Source organism: Mobula birostris, chromosome 4 (genome assembly GCF_030028105.1).
Source record: "Mobula birostris isolate sMobBir1 chromosome 4, sMobBir1.hap1, whole genome shotgun sequence".
Taxonomy (NCBI): domain Eukaryota; kingdom Metazoa; phylum Chordata; class Chondrichthyes; order Myliobatiformes; family Myliobatidae; genus Mobula; species Mobula birostris.
The window spans coordinates 87,826,386-87,840,326 of NC_092373.1; the positions used below are offsets into that span (position 1 = coordinate 87,826,386).

The 13,941-nt window shown below is 45.4% G+C and overlaps 1 protein-coding gene across 2 annotated transcripts in view; it reads left to right on the top strand.

Annotated features, from left to right (window-relative positions):
- Positions 1–13,941, top strand: part of sned1 (sushi, nidogen and EGF-like domains 1) — a 156,785-nt gene that overhangs the window by 89,795 nt on the left and 53,049 nt on the right. For both annotated transcript variants that reach the window (XM_072255726.1, XM_072255727.1), the window contains exons 10-11: positions 801–932; positions 13,008–13,118. In XM_072255726.1, coding sequence (XP_072111827.1) covers positions 801–932; positions 13,008–13,118 — 243 coding nt within the window. The remainder of the gene's footprint in view (positions 1–800; positions 933–13,007; positions 13,119–13,941) is intronic.

The following is a 13,941-nucleotide window of genomic DNA, read 5'->3' on the forward strand; positions in this document are numbered from 1 at the left end:
ATACTACAAAGGCTAGTGCTAATGATGGAGCTGACTAACTCAACCTGTCTCCATTACTGAATTCCTTTATCACACTGCATCTCTTTCTGTCTTCTGCTAATGCAAAGGAAACCACCCCACATGTGGAGCATTACCATGGCAGGTGGTGCTGCTGCCTCAGCTCCAGCTGAATTCTGGGGTTCGTGAAAGTGGTGCTTTTAACAATGACCTGAAACTTCAACTGTCTCTCTGTCTCCACAAATGCTGCCTGCCCTACCCAGTTACTCCACCATTGTTTTCTTTCTTGCTCCAGATTCCAGCACTCGCTTGACCTCAGGAAAACTTTCAATGGAATTGGATGCAATCACCACATTTATAGGTCATTAAAACAGACACACAAGTCAGCAAGGCACCAAAGGATGTGGGCCCAATGCAGGAAGATGGGGTAGTGTAGACAGGCAGAAAGGGCAGCATGGATGTGCTGGGCTATCCACTTAATCTGTGTTACACAACTCTATGGCTCCATGAGTGTAAGTAAAAATAGGTCCGCACAGGATCGGGAAGTCTAAGGTCCTCACTGGACAATGAGGGCTGGGTCCTGTGCAAAAGCCTCTCCAACACTTTATATGCATTGCTTAAGTAGGAAACAGTGCAAGAGAATACATTGAACTGACAATACAAAGAAAGATCTGCAAAGATTGTTTACTGTATATATTATGAATAAAGTATATGTATTTTAAAATCCACTTGACACAGACAGGTGGAATAATACTGATGGATTAATTAGAGGATCCTGAAACATGACTTTGCTTTCTCCAAAGGTGAGCCTGAGCCCCCCGCTTTAAACACCTGTCAGCCAAACCCGTGTCTGAATGGGGGGAGCTGCAATGAGACTGAAGACGGCTACTTGTGCAACTGTCCTGAGGGGTTTACAGGCCATGACTGTGAGAATGGTACGTGGGCCTCTTGTTGTAGTCATATGTGGTGTGATCAGCCTCCATTGGGATTAATGGGGCTGTGGCTTCAGTCGCTAATGTGGTGTGGATCGTGACATGTCAGCAGTTTAGAGCAGGTTCGTATTGTTATCCTTGTTGTTACCAGTGTGTTTCAGGCTTCACCTCAATCCACATTTTTGTTGAATGTTCCCATTCCCAGTTTGTATTCCAGTTTAATTTCCATTGCTAGCACTTCACCATTCCCAAGTTCTTCCCAGATCCCTTGCTGCTGGCCCCTCTGCTTCCACCAAATATCTGTTGTTGCCGATGAGTATTTTTCCTTTTTTCTTCTTTTTGCCTTCATTTTTCCAGGTAGTCAATGTCTATTCCATTCAGTCCCCTGTGTAGATCTCTCTGTCACTTCTCCAACACATTCGTCTGTTCCTGGTTTTAGTGGCCTCTTGGTCGCATTCCTATTTCAGTTCCTTTTGTATGCTCGTTATTTTTGTCTGATCCTGCTCTGAATCTCTACACCCTCTTTTGACTCAATGCCTTAGTTCTGCACTGAGCCCTCGTTTTTGCAGAGTTTTGTTTTCTCTCTTCGCACTGTCTTGTATAATTTATATTCTGTCTGTTGTCTGTACCCACACACCTGTATTGCTGCTGTAAGTTTTCTAGTGTACTTGTACCTCATGGTACTTGTGCACATGACAACAAACTCACCTTGACTATTTGAAGTCCATATTCCAACCTCTCTGTCTCTACTGTACAGTCCACCCACTCCTCCCCCACCTTTACCCAGCTCTTTCATTCTTCATTTGCTGTTGATGCTGTACTTAAACACCCCCACTTACTCTCACAATGCGCTGGAGGAACTCAGCAGGTCAGTCAGCATCGGTTGAAAAGATTAGTCGATGTTTCGGGCCAAAACCCTTCGTCAGGACTGAAGGAAGAACTTTGGGGAGGGTTTGAAGAATGCTGGAATTTTAAAAAAACAGTAATTTTAAAGACAAAGGGGTGGGGGAGGGGAAGCTGGGAGGTGATTGGCAGGAGAACAATGCGAAGTAGTAGAAGGAGGCGGAACTATGAGGGAGGTGATGTGAAATAGGGATAGGGGAAGGGAGGGGGAGGGAATTAGCGGAAGTTGGAGAATTCTATGTTCATACCAAGGGGCTGGAGACTACCTAAACAGTATATGCGGTGTTGCTCCTCCAACCTGAGTTTAGCCTCATCATGGCAGTAGAGGAGGCCATGTATGGACATATCTGAATGGGAATGGGAAGCAGAGTTGAAGTGGGTGGCTACCGGGAGATCCTGTCTGTTTTGGCGGACGGAGTGGAGGTCCTCGACGAAGCAGTCCCCCAACCTGCGTCGGGTTTCACTGATGTAGAGGAGGCCGCATCGGGAGCACCGGATGCAATAGATGGCCCCAACAGATTCGCAAGTGAAGTGTTGCCTCACCTGGAAGGACTGTTTGGGGCCCTGAATGGTGACACTTCAACCGCAGAAGGGAAACCACGATCCTTAAAGAAAGAGGACATTTGAGATGTCCTGGAGCAGAAAGCCTCATCCTGGGAGCAGATGCGGCGGAGACGGAGGAACTGGGAATAGGGAATGGCATTTTTGCATGTGGCAGGGTGGGAAGAGGTATAGTCGAGGTGGTTATGAGAGTCAGTGGGCTTCTACGGTGATCAATGATGCCCTCACCCGTATCTCCTCCATCTCCCGCACTTCGGCCCTCACCCCATCCTCCCGCCACCACAACAGGGACAGAGTTCCCCTTGTCCTCACCTACCACCCCACCAGCCTCCGGATCCGGCACATTATCCTCCGCAACTTCCGCCACCTTCAACAGGACCCCACCACTAAGCACATCTTTCCCTCTCCACCCCTCTCCGCCTTCCACAGGGATCGGTCCCTCCACAACTCACTTATCTGCACGTCCATCCCCACGGATCTCCCACCCGGCACTTATCCCTGTAAGCGTAAGTGCTACACCTGTCCCTACACCTCCTCTCTTGCCACCATTCAGGGCCCCAAACAGTCCTTCCAGGTGAGGCAACACTTCACTTGAGAATCTGTTGGGGTCATCTATTGCATCCGGTGCTCCCTCCACTCTGTCGGCCACAACAGACAGGATCTCCTGGTAGACACCCACTTCAACTCTGCTTCCCATTCACATTCAGATATGTCCATACATGGCCTCCTCTACTGCCATGATCAGACTAAACTCAGGTTGGAGGAGCAACACCTCATATACCGTTTAGGTAGTCTCCAGCCCCTTGGTATGAACATAGAATTCTCCAACTTCCACTAATTCCCTCCCCCTCCCTTCCCCTATCCCTATTTCACATCACCTCCCTCACAGTTCCGCCTCCTTCTACTACTTCGCATTGTTCTCCTGCCAATAACCTCCCAGCTTCCCCTCCCCCACCCCTTTGTCTTTAAAATTACTGTTTTTTTAAAATTCCAGCATTCTTCAAACCCTCCCCAAAGTTCTTCCTTCAGTCCTGATGAAGGGTTTCGGCCCGAAACGTCGACTAATCTTTTCAACTGATGCTGACTGACCTGCTGAGTTCCTCCAGCGCATTGTGAGTGTTCCTTTGACAACAGCATCTGCAGATTATTTTGTGCTCACTTACTCTGACGTGTCTTTATTCCTTTCTCATGACATGCTCATCCAACTTTCCCTTAAACTGAGCTGTTCATTCAGAGCTCAGTTTGCTATCAAAAGGCACAAAAGACTGTGAGTGTTTGAATCCGGAGCAGCTAACAATGTGTTGGAGGAACTCAGAGGATTGAACAGCAACTGTGAGGAAGAAAGGAATTCTAATGCCAGGTTTCAACCCCAAAACATTGACAATTCCTTCTCCACACCCCAGATGCTGATCAACCCACTGAGTTCTTCCAGCAGATTGTTTGGTGTTCCGATCAAGGAAGAAGAGAAGTTTAGATACAGAAGATCTCTGTTAATCCATGATCTGACCATTCACAAATCCCAATGGTTCAGCATTTCCCCTCACAGGATGATGTTTTCAATTTCCAGTCACCGATGTTTTGATCTCTTTGGTCCCCTACCACACATCCTGTCCTTGTTTGCATACTTCCTGACAAACCTGCAGAGCCAGGGCCCCACCTTCCCCTTCCACTTGCTAGATCCCTGGTTCTTGTCCTTCCTTTGCAATTTACCTGATTATCTTGGCGATCCTCCAATGAAACCTATCAGGTTCACTGAAATGTTAATGCATCACATCTTTTAAAGTGGTGTGAGAAAGTTTGAACCCTGTTGAATTTTCTCTATTTCTGCATAAATATGATGTAAAATGTGATCAGGTCATCATGTAAGTCCTAAAACTAGATAAAGGGAACCCAATTAAATAAATAACGCAAAAAACATTATATTTGTTCATTTATTTATTGAGGAAAATGATCCTATATTACATGTATTTGTTGGGAAAAGTATGTGACCCTCTACAAAAGCTACTAGGAGTCAGATGTTCCAATCAATGAGATAAAATTGGAGGTGTGGGTGCCCTCTTTAAAAAAAAAACACACACATAGTCAGGTTACTGACAGAGCCTGCTCTTCTCAAGAAAGATCTGTTTTTTGTGCACCATTTCTTGATCAAAACAACTTTCAGAGGACATTAGAAGAAGAATTGTAGAGATGCATGAGGCTGGAAAAGGCTACAAAAGAATTTCTAAAGACCTGAGTGTTCATCAGTCCACAGTATCTGAAACAGTCTACGAATGGAGGAAACTCAGTACTGTTGCTACTCTCGCTAGGAGTGGGCATCCTGCAAAGATCACACCAAGAGCATGATGTGCAATGCTGAAGGAGGTGAAAAAGAACCCAAAGGTTACAAAAAAAGCCCTGCAGAAATCCCTAGAACTTGCTAAAGTCTCTGTTCATGCATCCACTATATGAAAAACACTGAACAAGAATGGTGTTCATGGAAGGGACACCATGGAGGAAATCACTGCCCTCCAAAAAATCATTGCTGCACGTCTCAAGTTTGCAAAAGACCACCTGGATCACAGCACATTTGGGACAATGTTCTGCAGACAGATGAACCAAACAGCTTTTTGGCTGGAATGTGCATTGCTATGTTTAGGGGAAAAAGGACACTGCACACCAACACCAAAACCTCATCCCAACGTGAATCATGGTGGAAGGAGCATTGTGGTTTGGGGCTGCTTTGCTGCCTCAGGGCCTGGAAAGTTAGCAATCATTGAGGGAATAATGAATTCAAAATTATATCAAGACATTTTACAGGAGAATACCAGGATAGCGGTCTGTCACTTGAAGCTTAAGAAAAGTTGGATAATGCAACAACACAGTGATCTGAAAGACAAGAGGTAATCATCAACAGAATGTTTTAAAAAGAAGAAGATTTGTGTTTTGAAATTGCCAAGTCAAAGTCCTGACCGTTATCCTATAGAGATGTTGTGGAAGGACCTGAAGCAAGCAGTTCATGCAAGGAAGCCCCACCAACATCCCAGAGCTCAAGCAGTTTTATAAGGAGGAATGGCCGAAAATTCCTCCAAGCTGATCAACGGTTACTAGAAATGTTTAGTTGAAGTTATTACTGTATGGGGGTGGGGGCGGGGTGTCACAGCAGTTACTGAAAGCGAAGATTCACATACTTAATATTGGATCATTTTTCTCAATAAATAAATGAACATGTTTAATATTTTTGTGTTATTTATTTAACTGGGTTCTCTTTGTCTAGTTTTAGGACTTATGTGATGATCTAATCACATTTTAGGTCATATTTATGCAGAAATATTGAAAATTCTACAGGGTTTACAAACTTCCTAGCACCACTGTAAAAGAAAAAAATTAAAAATGTACTACAGTATCAGAAAACTAACATCCTGGAAAATCTCCTAGTCTTGAACCACCAAACTCCCAAGTGTGCCAGATAATTTGATTTTCACTGAATTCCTCTATTTTTCATTTCTATTCTCCAAAAATGTTTTGACATTTGTAATACTGGTAAACCACTTTACTGCTTTTAGTGTACCACTGCTATTATTGGAAATCTGAAATAAAAGCAGAAAATTCTGGTGACACTCAGGAAGTCGATAGCATTTGTTTAAGAGACATTTAGGGAGTCTGAGCAGGTTCATGAACAGGTAGGGAATAAAGACACATAGACCATGTGCAGGCAGATAGGCAATTTAAATTGATGTCGATCCCCAGCAGTACAGTGCAAGACATTAAAGAATCATATAAGTTACAATAAACTATAAATAAATAAATACATAGTGCAAAAGTAGAATAGTGAGATAGTGTTCATGGATTATTTGGAAATCAGATGGCAGAGGGGAAGAGGCTGTTCTTAAAACATTGAGTATGGGTCTTCAGACCTCTGTATCTCCTTCCTGATGGTTTATGAGAAGAGGTCGTGCATGGAGAGGATCCTTAATGACGGATGTCACCCTCTTGAGGCAACAGCTTTGGAAAATGTCCTCGATGGTGAGAAGGCTTGTGCTCTTGATGGATCTGGCTGAATCTACAACTGTTTCGATCCTGTGCATGGGAGTCTTCATACCAAGCGATGCTGCAACCAGTAAAAATGCTCTCCATAGTACACCTGTAGAAATTTTCTACCGTCTTTGGTGACATATTCAAAGATTCAAAGTACATTTATTATCAAAGTATGAATGCAGTATACAGCCTTGAGATTCGTCTTTCCACAAACAGCCACAAAACAAAGAAAACCGTGGAATCCTTTCAAAAAAAAATCAAATTCTACCCCCCCCACCAACGCACGCACACACACACACACACACACAAAATCACACAAATGGCAAAAAAAAACAAGCGAAAAACACAGAATATAAAACACCAACCACAAAGTCATCGAAATAGTGAAGGCATTGTGACAAAAAAAGCCAGTTATCAGAAGATTGATGCTGATAAGAGGACAATGGGGGAACCTTCAAGAGATGTTAATGAGAGATGAGAGGGATTAACGGAAAGGAGACACAGTTCCGAGTATTGTCAGAGACCGGGGCTTTGAACCCTGAGCTGTTTGAAGTTTGATGGACAGTCGATACCCCAGCAGGGGGATAAAAAGGGGACAGGTTCGCTAAGGCAACAGACATACGACTCCACGAGGTAACGAGACCCTGAAAGCGGTGTGTCCCCCCCCCACTAGTTGGTGAGAGTTTTTTTGGAAGTCTGGTCGCGGGACCAGCCATAGACGCACAGGGTAGAAAGGTACGGATTGGCGGGAACCTGGTGTGTGTGTCCACCCTTGCCTGGGTGCCGGGTTCACCGCAGAAGAACGATCGTATCTGGAACGGAGGGGTCACAGTCGGTGACCTCAGAAGGTATTACAAAGGGCTCGCCCGAAAGCTGACTGTGAGGAATATCGAAGGTCTGTTTGGAATCCGATTTGAATATTCATTCGTTCTCTCTCTCTCCCCCACCCCCCCTCACCCCCAGTGGCACAACAGTGATTACTGTGAACTGAACTGAACTCAACTGAACTGAACTTTGTGTCACTTGAAACTGGTCATTTACCCCTAGACTGCGATAGAGCTTGATTGATCCTGTTATCCTAGTTCTGTGTACATGTGTGTTTATCATTGCTGAACTGTTGCATTTATTATCCTTTTGATTAGAGTACTGTGTTACTTATTTCTTTAATAAAACTTTCTTAGTTCCAGTAATCCAGACTCCAACTAAGTGGTCCATTTCTGCTGGTTTGGCAACCCAGTTACGGGGTACGTAACATAAGTGGGGTTCTCGTCCGGGATTTCGAACGCTAAATTTGGGACGGGGTAAATTGATTGGGTTAAAATTCCTGAAAGAAAGAAAAGGCAAACAGCAGAAATGGAGATTGAGGAATTTCTAAAGGCGCCGACCTCGGAGGCATTAGAGGATGCCAGGAAAGCGGAATTGGCAGCTGTGGCCAAACGGTTGAATCTTGTTAAGGGGAAGTCGACAATGAGGAGAGAGGAGATACACAGAGCTATCGTAGAGCACTATGTATCTAAAGGTGTGTTTCCCCAAGGGGAGCTGGAGGTGGTATCTATGGGAAAACCTGGTGGAGACGCAGTACAGGTGCAGATTGAAAAACTGAGACTCGAGCACGAGTTCCGGGTACGGCAGCTAGAACACGAAGAAAAACAGTTAGAACGGCAAGAGAGAGAGAAACAGTTAGAACAGTAAGAGAGAGAGAGGTAGTTGGAGCGAGAAGAGAGGCAGTTGGAGCAAGAAGAGAAACAGAGGGAAAGGGAATTCGAGCTGAAGAGGTTAAAGATAAGGGCAGAGCAGGGGCCCATGCCGAACCAAGGTGGAGGGTTCAGGGCGACCCAGGAGGTTAGGCTGGTTCCCCCATTTGACGATACCGATGTGGATCGGTACTTTCTCCATTTCGAAAAAGTTGCTGCAAGTCAGGACTGGCCGAGGGATAAGTGGGCTGTTTTGCTTCAGAGTGTACTTAAAGGGAAAGCCCAACAAGCTTACTCAGCTTTGTCCGCGGAAGATGCCTAGAGGTATGAGGTGGTGAAAGAGGCCATCCTCAGGATTTATGAGTTGGTCCCGGAGGCATACCGGCAGAGATTCCGGAATGCGAGGAAGCAGTATTTAGAGTTTGCCCGTGAGATGCAGACATATTGTGAGCATTGGTGCGCCTCGAAGGGGGTAGAGCGGGATTATTACAGACTGCTACAGCTAATCCTGATCGAGCAGTTTAAAGGTTGTGTCCCTGAAGGTATGAGACCCTACCTAGATGAGAAAGAGGCAGCCACGTTAGCCGCAACTGCTAAGTTAGCGGATGAGTACGCGTTGACACATAAAACGAAGTTTGCCCCGAGTAAAGGCTACCAGAAGTGTAGTCAGGACGGCGGGGAGAGTCCACCAGAAAAGTCAGAAAGTAAGCCAGGGACTAGTGAGAAGGATAAGGTAGACCGGGAGCAGTCTGGTAGGAAGTCTCCTAGGGTCGTATGTTATAATTGTGGGAAAGCCAGACACTTTGCATCCAGGTGCTTTGCCCCAAAGAAGGAGACGGGAAAGGGAAAGGCAGCGTTTCCGACTGGCTGTATTGAGCTGGTAAACAAATCGTTAGGAGAGGAGAGGGCTAACAAAGTTCAGGAAGGGCGTGAGAGGTTTATCTCGGCCGGATTGGTGTCGGTGAAGGAGGGGTTAAACCCAGTACCAGTGCGGATCTGGAGAGACACGGGAGTGTGTCAGTCACTGATAGTAAAGAGTGTGTTAGAGTTTAGTTCAGAGACCCAGACTGGGGAGGTCAGGGTCAAAGGCATTGGGCAAGGGACTGAGGCAGTACCCTTGCACCAGATACACCTAAAAAGCGACTTGGTCTCTGGACCGGTCACGATAGGGGTGAGGCTCGAACTACCAATGAAAGGCGTGGAGATCTTGTTCGGTAATGACCTCGCCGGCGGGGAAGTGTATCCGGCAGTAAAACTGACAGGCCCGCCTGCCAGCATTGAGGCCCCGCCCATGGACTCACAGGGTTATCCCGTTTGCACAGTGACTCGGCGTATGTCCAGAAAGACTGCCGAAATAGCTCCAGCTGAGACGTTTCTACCAGTCTTGTACCAGGAGGGGGTAGAAAGTGAAACAGGAGGGAGTGAGGAAATTGAGGTAGATTTATCATTGGAAAGGAGGGAATTTGTGCAGGCACAGGAACGAGACGAGGAGCTGATGGTTTCGGCGGGGACAGCTCTCTCTGAAGCAGAGTTGAGGGGAGAGCCACTGGGCTGTTGTGTGGAGGAGGGAGTGCTAAGGAAGAAAGGGAGACCAAGTACCGTGCCCGCAGATGAGGAATGGGGGATGGTACCAAAAATTTATGGGGATGAGATTCTTAACCTGGCCCACAAGATACCCCTTGGTAGACATTTTGGGGGGAGGAAAACAGTCGGCGGAATCATGAAAGAGTTTTACTGGCTGCACAGGAAGAAGGATGATATTGACTATTGTAGACGTGAGTTAACACAGTTAGAGGCTATTAACATGTTAAAAGCTCACCACGATCAGAAAACAGATCTAGCTGGTGATATCATGAAAATTAATGAAGCTAGGGTGCCACCTGATAAGGGGAGGGCCCATTTTGAAAAGATAAGTGTGGTGCCGACCAGATGGGAGAAGTCTATCGTTTTGGCCAGCTTGGCTGATAAGGTCTCTCCCTTAATCCCCGAACAAAGCGAGCTAGTTAAACGGCACGCACACGTATGTCCAAACGTCGTGGTACATGGGGTGGTTGTCACGTCAGGTCAGCCTAGTGAGCAACATCCCTATAGAATGATTAATTCAGTGTCAAAAGGGCTAAAGAACACAGAAGTGTATATTGGCGATGTAGTGGTCTGGAGTGACACGTGGGAGGAGCACATTATGGTGGTAGAGGAGCTGTTTAAATGGCTGTCTGAAGCCAGCCTGACAGTGAACCTCGCAAAAAGTGCGTTCAGCCGCGCGAAAAGGTCACTTATCTGGGATTTGGGGTAGGACAGGGGCAGCTGGCTCCAATGCAAGCTAAGGTGCGGGCTATCTCTGAAGTCCCCACCCCGACAGACAAGAGAGCCCTGAGAAGGTTCTTGGAGATGGTGGGGTACTATCAGAAGTTTTACAGAAAAAAAAACATTAACTTTGCAGATGGTACCCACCCTCTTACTAATCCCTTGCCAAAGAATGCTAAGTTGGTATGGGACGACCCTTGTTATCTGTGTCCGGGGCGAAAACCACTGAGACGTTATACTGATCACAATTCATTAGTGTTTTCGGCCACTATGAAGTTTGCTAGGTTGGAGCCTGGTTTAGAGGATTATTAAAATAACACATATAAAAGGAACAGAAAATGTGATTGCTGACTGTCTTTCAGGTGTTGACAACTTAAAAGTCTCTGTATTAGCCGAATAGCTGATAAACATGTATATTTGTGTGTATCTGATAGTGTATTCATGACTATATTTTTACCCCGGTAAAAATCCTTTTAAGTGTAGGGGTGTGACAAAAAAAGCCAGTTATCAGAAGATTGATGCCGATAAGAGGACAATGGGGGAACCTTCAAGAGATGTTAATGAGAGACGAGAGGGATTAACGGAAAGGAGACACAGCTCCGAGTATTGTCAGAGACCGGGGCTTTGAACCCTGAGCTGTTTGAAGGTTGATGGACAGGCGATACCCCAGCAGGGGGATAAAAGGGGACAGGTTCGCTGAGGCAACAGACATACGACTCCACGAGGTAACGAGACCCTGAAAGCGGTGTGCCCCCCCACTAGTTGATGGGAGTTTTTTTGGAGGTCTGGTCGCGGGACCAGCCATAGACGCACAGGGTAGAAAGGTACGGATCGGCGGGAACCCGGTGTGTGTGTCCACCCTTGCCTGGGTGCCAGGTTCACCGCAGAAGAACGATCGTATCTGGAACGGAGGGGTCACAGTCGGTGACCTCAGAAGACATTACAAAGGGCTCGCCTGAAAGCTGACTGCGAGGAATATCGAAGGTCTGTTTGGAATCCGATTTGAATATTCATTTGTTCTCTCTCTCTCCATGCTCCCCCACCCGCCCCCAATGGCACAACAGTGATTACTATGAACTGAACTGAACTTTGCGTCACTTGAAACTGGTCATTTACCCCTAGACAGCGATAGAGCTTGATTGATCCTGTTATCTGAATTCTGTGTACATGTATGTTTATCATTGCTGAACTGTTGCATTCATTATCCTTTTGATTAGAGTACTGTGTTGCTTGTTTCTTTAATAAAACTTTCTTAGTTCCAGTAATCCAGACTCCAACTAAGTGGTCCATTTCGCCTGGTTTGGCAACCCAGTTAAGGGGTACGTAACAGCATATTCAGTTCAGGTCAATCAAGCACTGTTTTGTAGGTTATCTGCAAACCACCCCGATCAGAATCACACGAAACAGTAACAAAAAAAAGGAGTGACTAGAAACCAGAAACACGTCATATCTCCTCAAGCTCTCGATGAACTATAGCCACTGGCATGCATTTTTCATACTTGCATCAAGTAGTTGTGCCCAGGATAGATCCTCTGAGATATTGGTGCCCAGGAACTAGAAGCTGCTCACCCTTTCCACTGTTGGTCCCTCAGTGAGAATCGGTGTGTATTCTCCCGACTTCCTATCATAAAGCACAGAAACAGGCCTTTCAAGGGCCTGTGTCTGTGATGTATGTACTATGCTCTGTGTGGAAAGAGGGTCAGAGTTAAATCTTCAGATTGAAGTCCTTCTGTCAAACAGATGGTCTGATGTTCATTTTGACATAGAGACATCAGCCCAAAATATTAGTTCTGTTTCTGTTCCCACAGATGTGTCCTGATCTCCTGAGTGCTTCCAGCATTTTCTGTATTTATTACCACTGCTTTTGAGTGATCTGTCTATGGAGGTCAGAAATCTCTTTTCCTAGCTTATTTAAACATCTTATTTTCTGAGCGGTGTATAACATTTTTCATGCCAAAATGTAATTTTTCACACCTGCATTGATACTCAGTTACCAGTTGTGCGATTCTGCAAGTTTACCAACATCTTCTGCTACTGTCCACCTCAATGTTGAATCCACCCAGCCCATTAAGATGTTTTCTTCATATTTAGAATTACAGTTTTTGGTTCTGTATCACTGTTGTACCTTATTGACAGAAGTCATCACTGTGGGAGCCCATCTTCCTTCTCACCTAATTCCTCCCTTTCCAATTATCTTTCTGTTTTTAGTTAGAGTAAACAGGAGCAGGAGTAAACCACCAGAACTCAAGCCTGCCCCACTGTTCAAAATAATAATGGCTGATCTATGCAAGCCTCAATTTCTCTTTTGTGCCAGATCCTCATATACGTCAACTCTTCAGTCCATTATCATCCACCTGAAACTTATCAAATGATCTGGTCTTAATCACCCTCAGGGACAGAGAACTCCAGAGATTCATCAGTCTCTGAGAGATAAGATTTCTATGCACTTCAAGGTAGTTTGTTGTCCATTACTATTCGCCCTTGAGTTCTGCAGCTGTAACTTTAGCAAACGTTTGTGCATGTTCAAATCCAGGTGTTGTGAATATCCTCTTCCTCTGTATCCAAGTGTTACCGGAATAACTTTGTCTTTTCTTGCTGACAGAGGTCCTCCAGCCTTGCAGTGCCCACCACCAGTGTCCCCACGGTGGTTCCTGTGCTGAATACGGAGGAACATATCGCTGCATCTGCCCGCAGGGTCCCAGTGGGAGAGAGTGTGAGTTGTTTACAGAAAGCCATGGATCACAATAAGGGACCCACACTCTCACCAGCACTATGGCCAACAGGGACAGAGAGTAGGAGGCTGGAATAATGTCAGCAGAAATATAGTCAGTCACCTTTGGGCTTGGGGGTTTGAGAGAGTCAGGTTTACAGAGAGACAGTATTGGGGAGTTGGAGCAACAGGAGTAGAGAGGTGGTCAGTAATGTCGGGTGCTGGGGAAAAGGATTATCAGCTGATAGTGTGAGGGAGATGGATTTATATAAGTTGAGTGTAGTCAATTACAAAGTGGCTGAGGAGAGCTGTTAATAATAATATGATAAAGGCAGATAAGCTTCTGTACAGATGCAACCAGTCAAGGAACAAGTGATTATATTTACAAACTCACTGCCATGAAATTTAAAAGGGACACATATTTGACCACACTTTTGTTTTCTTAAGGTTTTTTGTTTTATTTTCATATCACTTACATACTTGTGTTGCAGATCATGCTATTTCAGTCATTGCCTTTTGCTTCCCCCTATTTGTTCCAGTTTATTTTGTTGCAAAAGCAATTCTAAGTACACTTATTGTCAAAATGTGTGTAAATTACACAACCTTGAGATTTGCCTGCTTATGGGCAACCGCAAAACAAGAAACCCTAAAGAATCCAATTTTTAAAAAAGACCACCTCCTAATGTGCAGAGAGAGAGAAAAAAATCACAAATCGTGCAAGCAATAAAAGCAAGCGACAGCATTCAGAACAGAAGTGAATCCATAGCCCGGAAGTCCAGAACAGCCAGAGTAGGCCCATAGCCTCAGCCTCAGTTTGTCACACAGC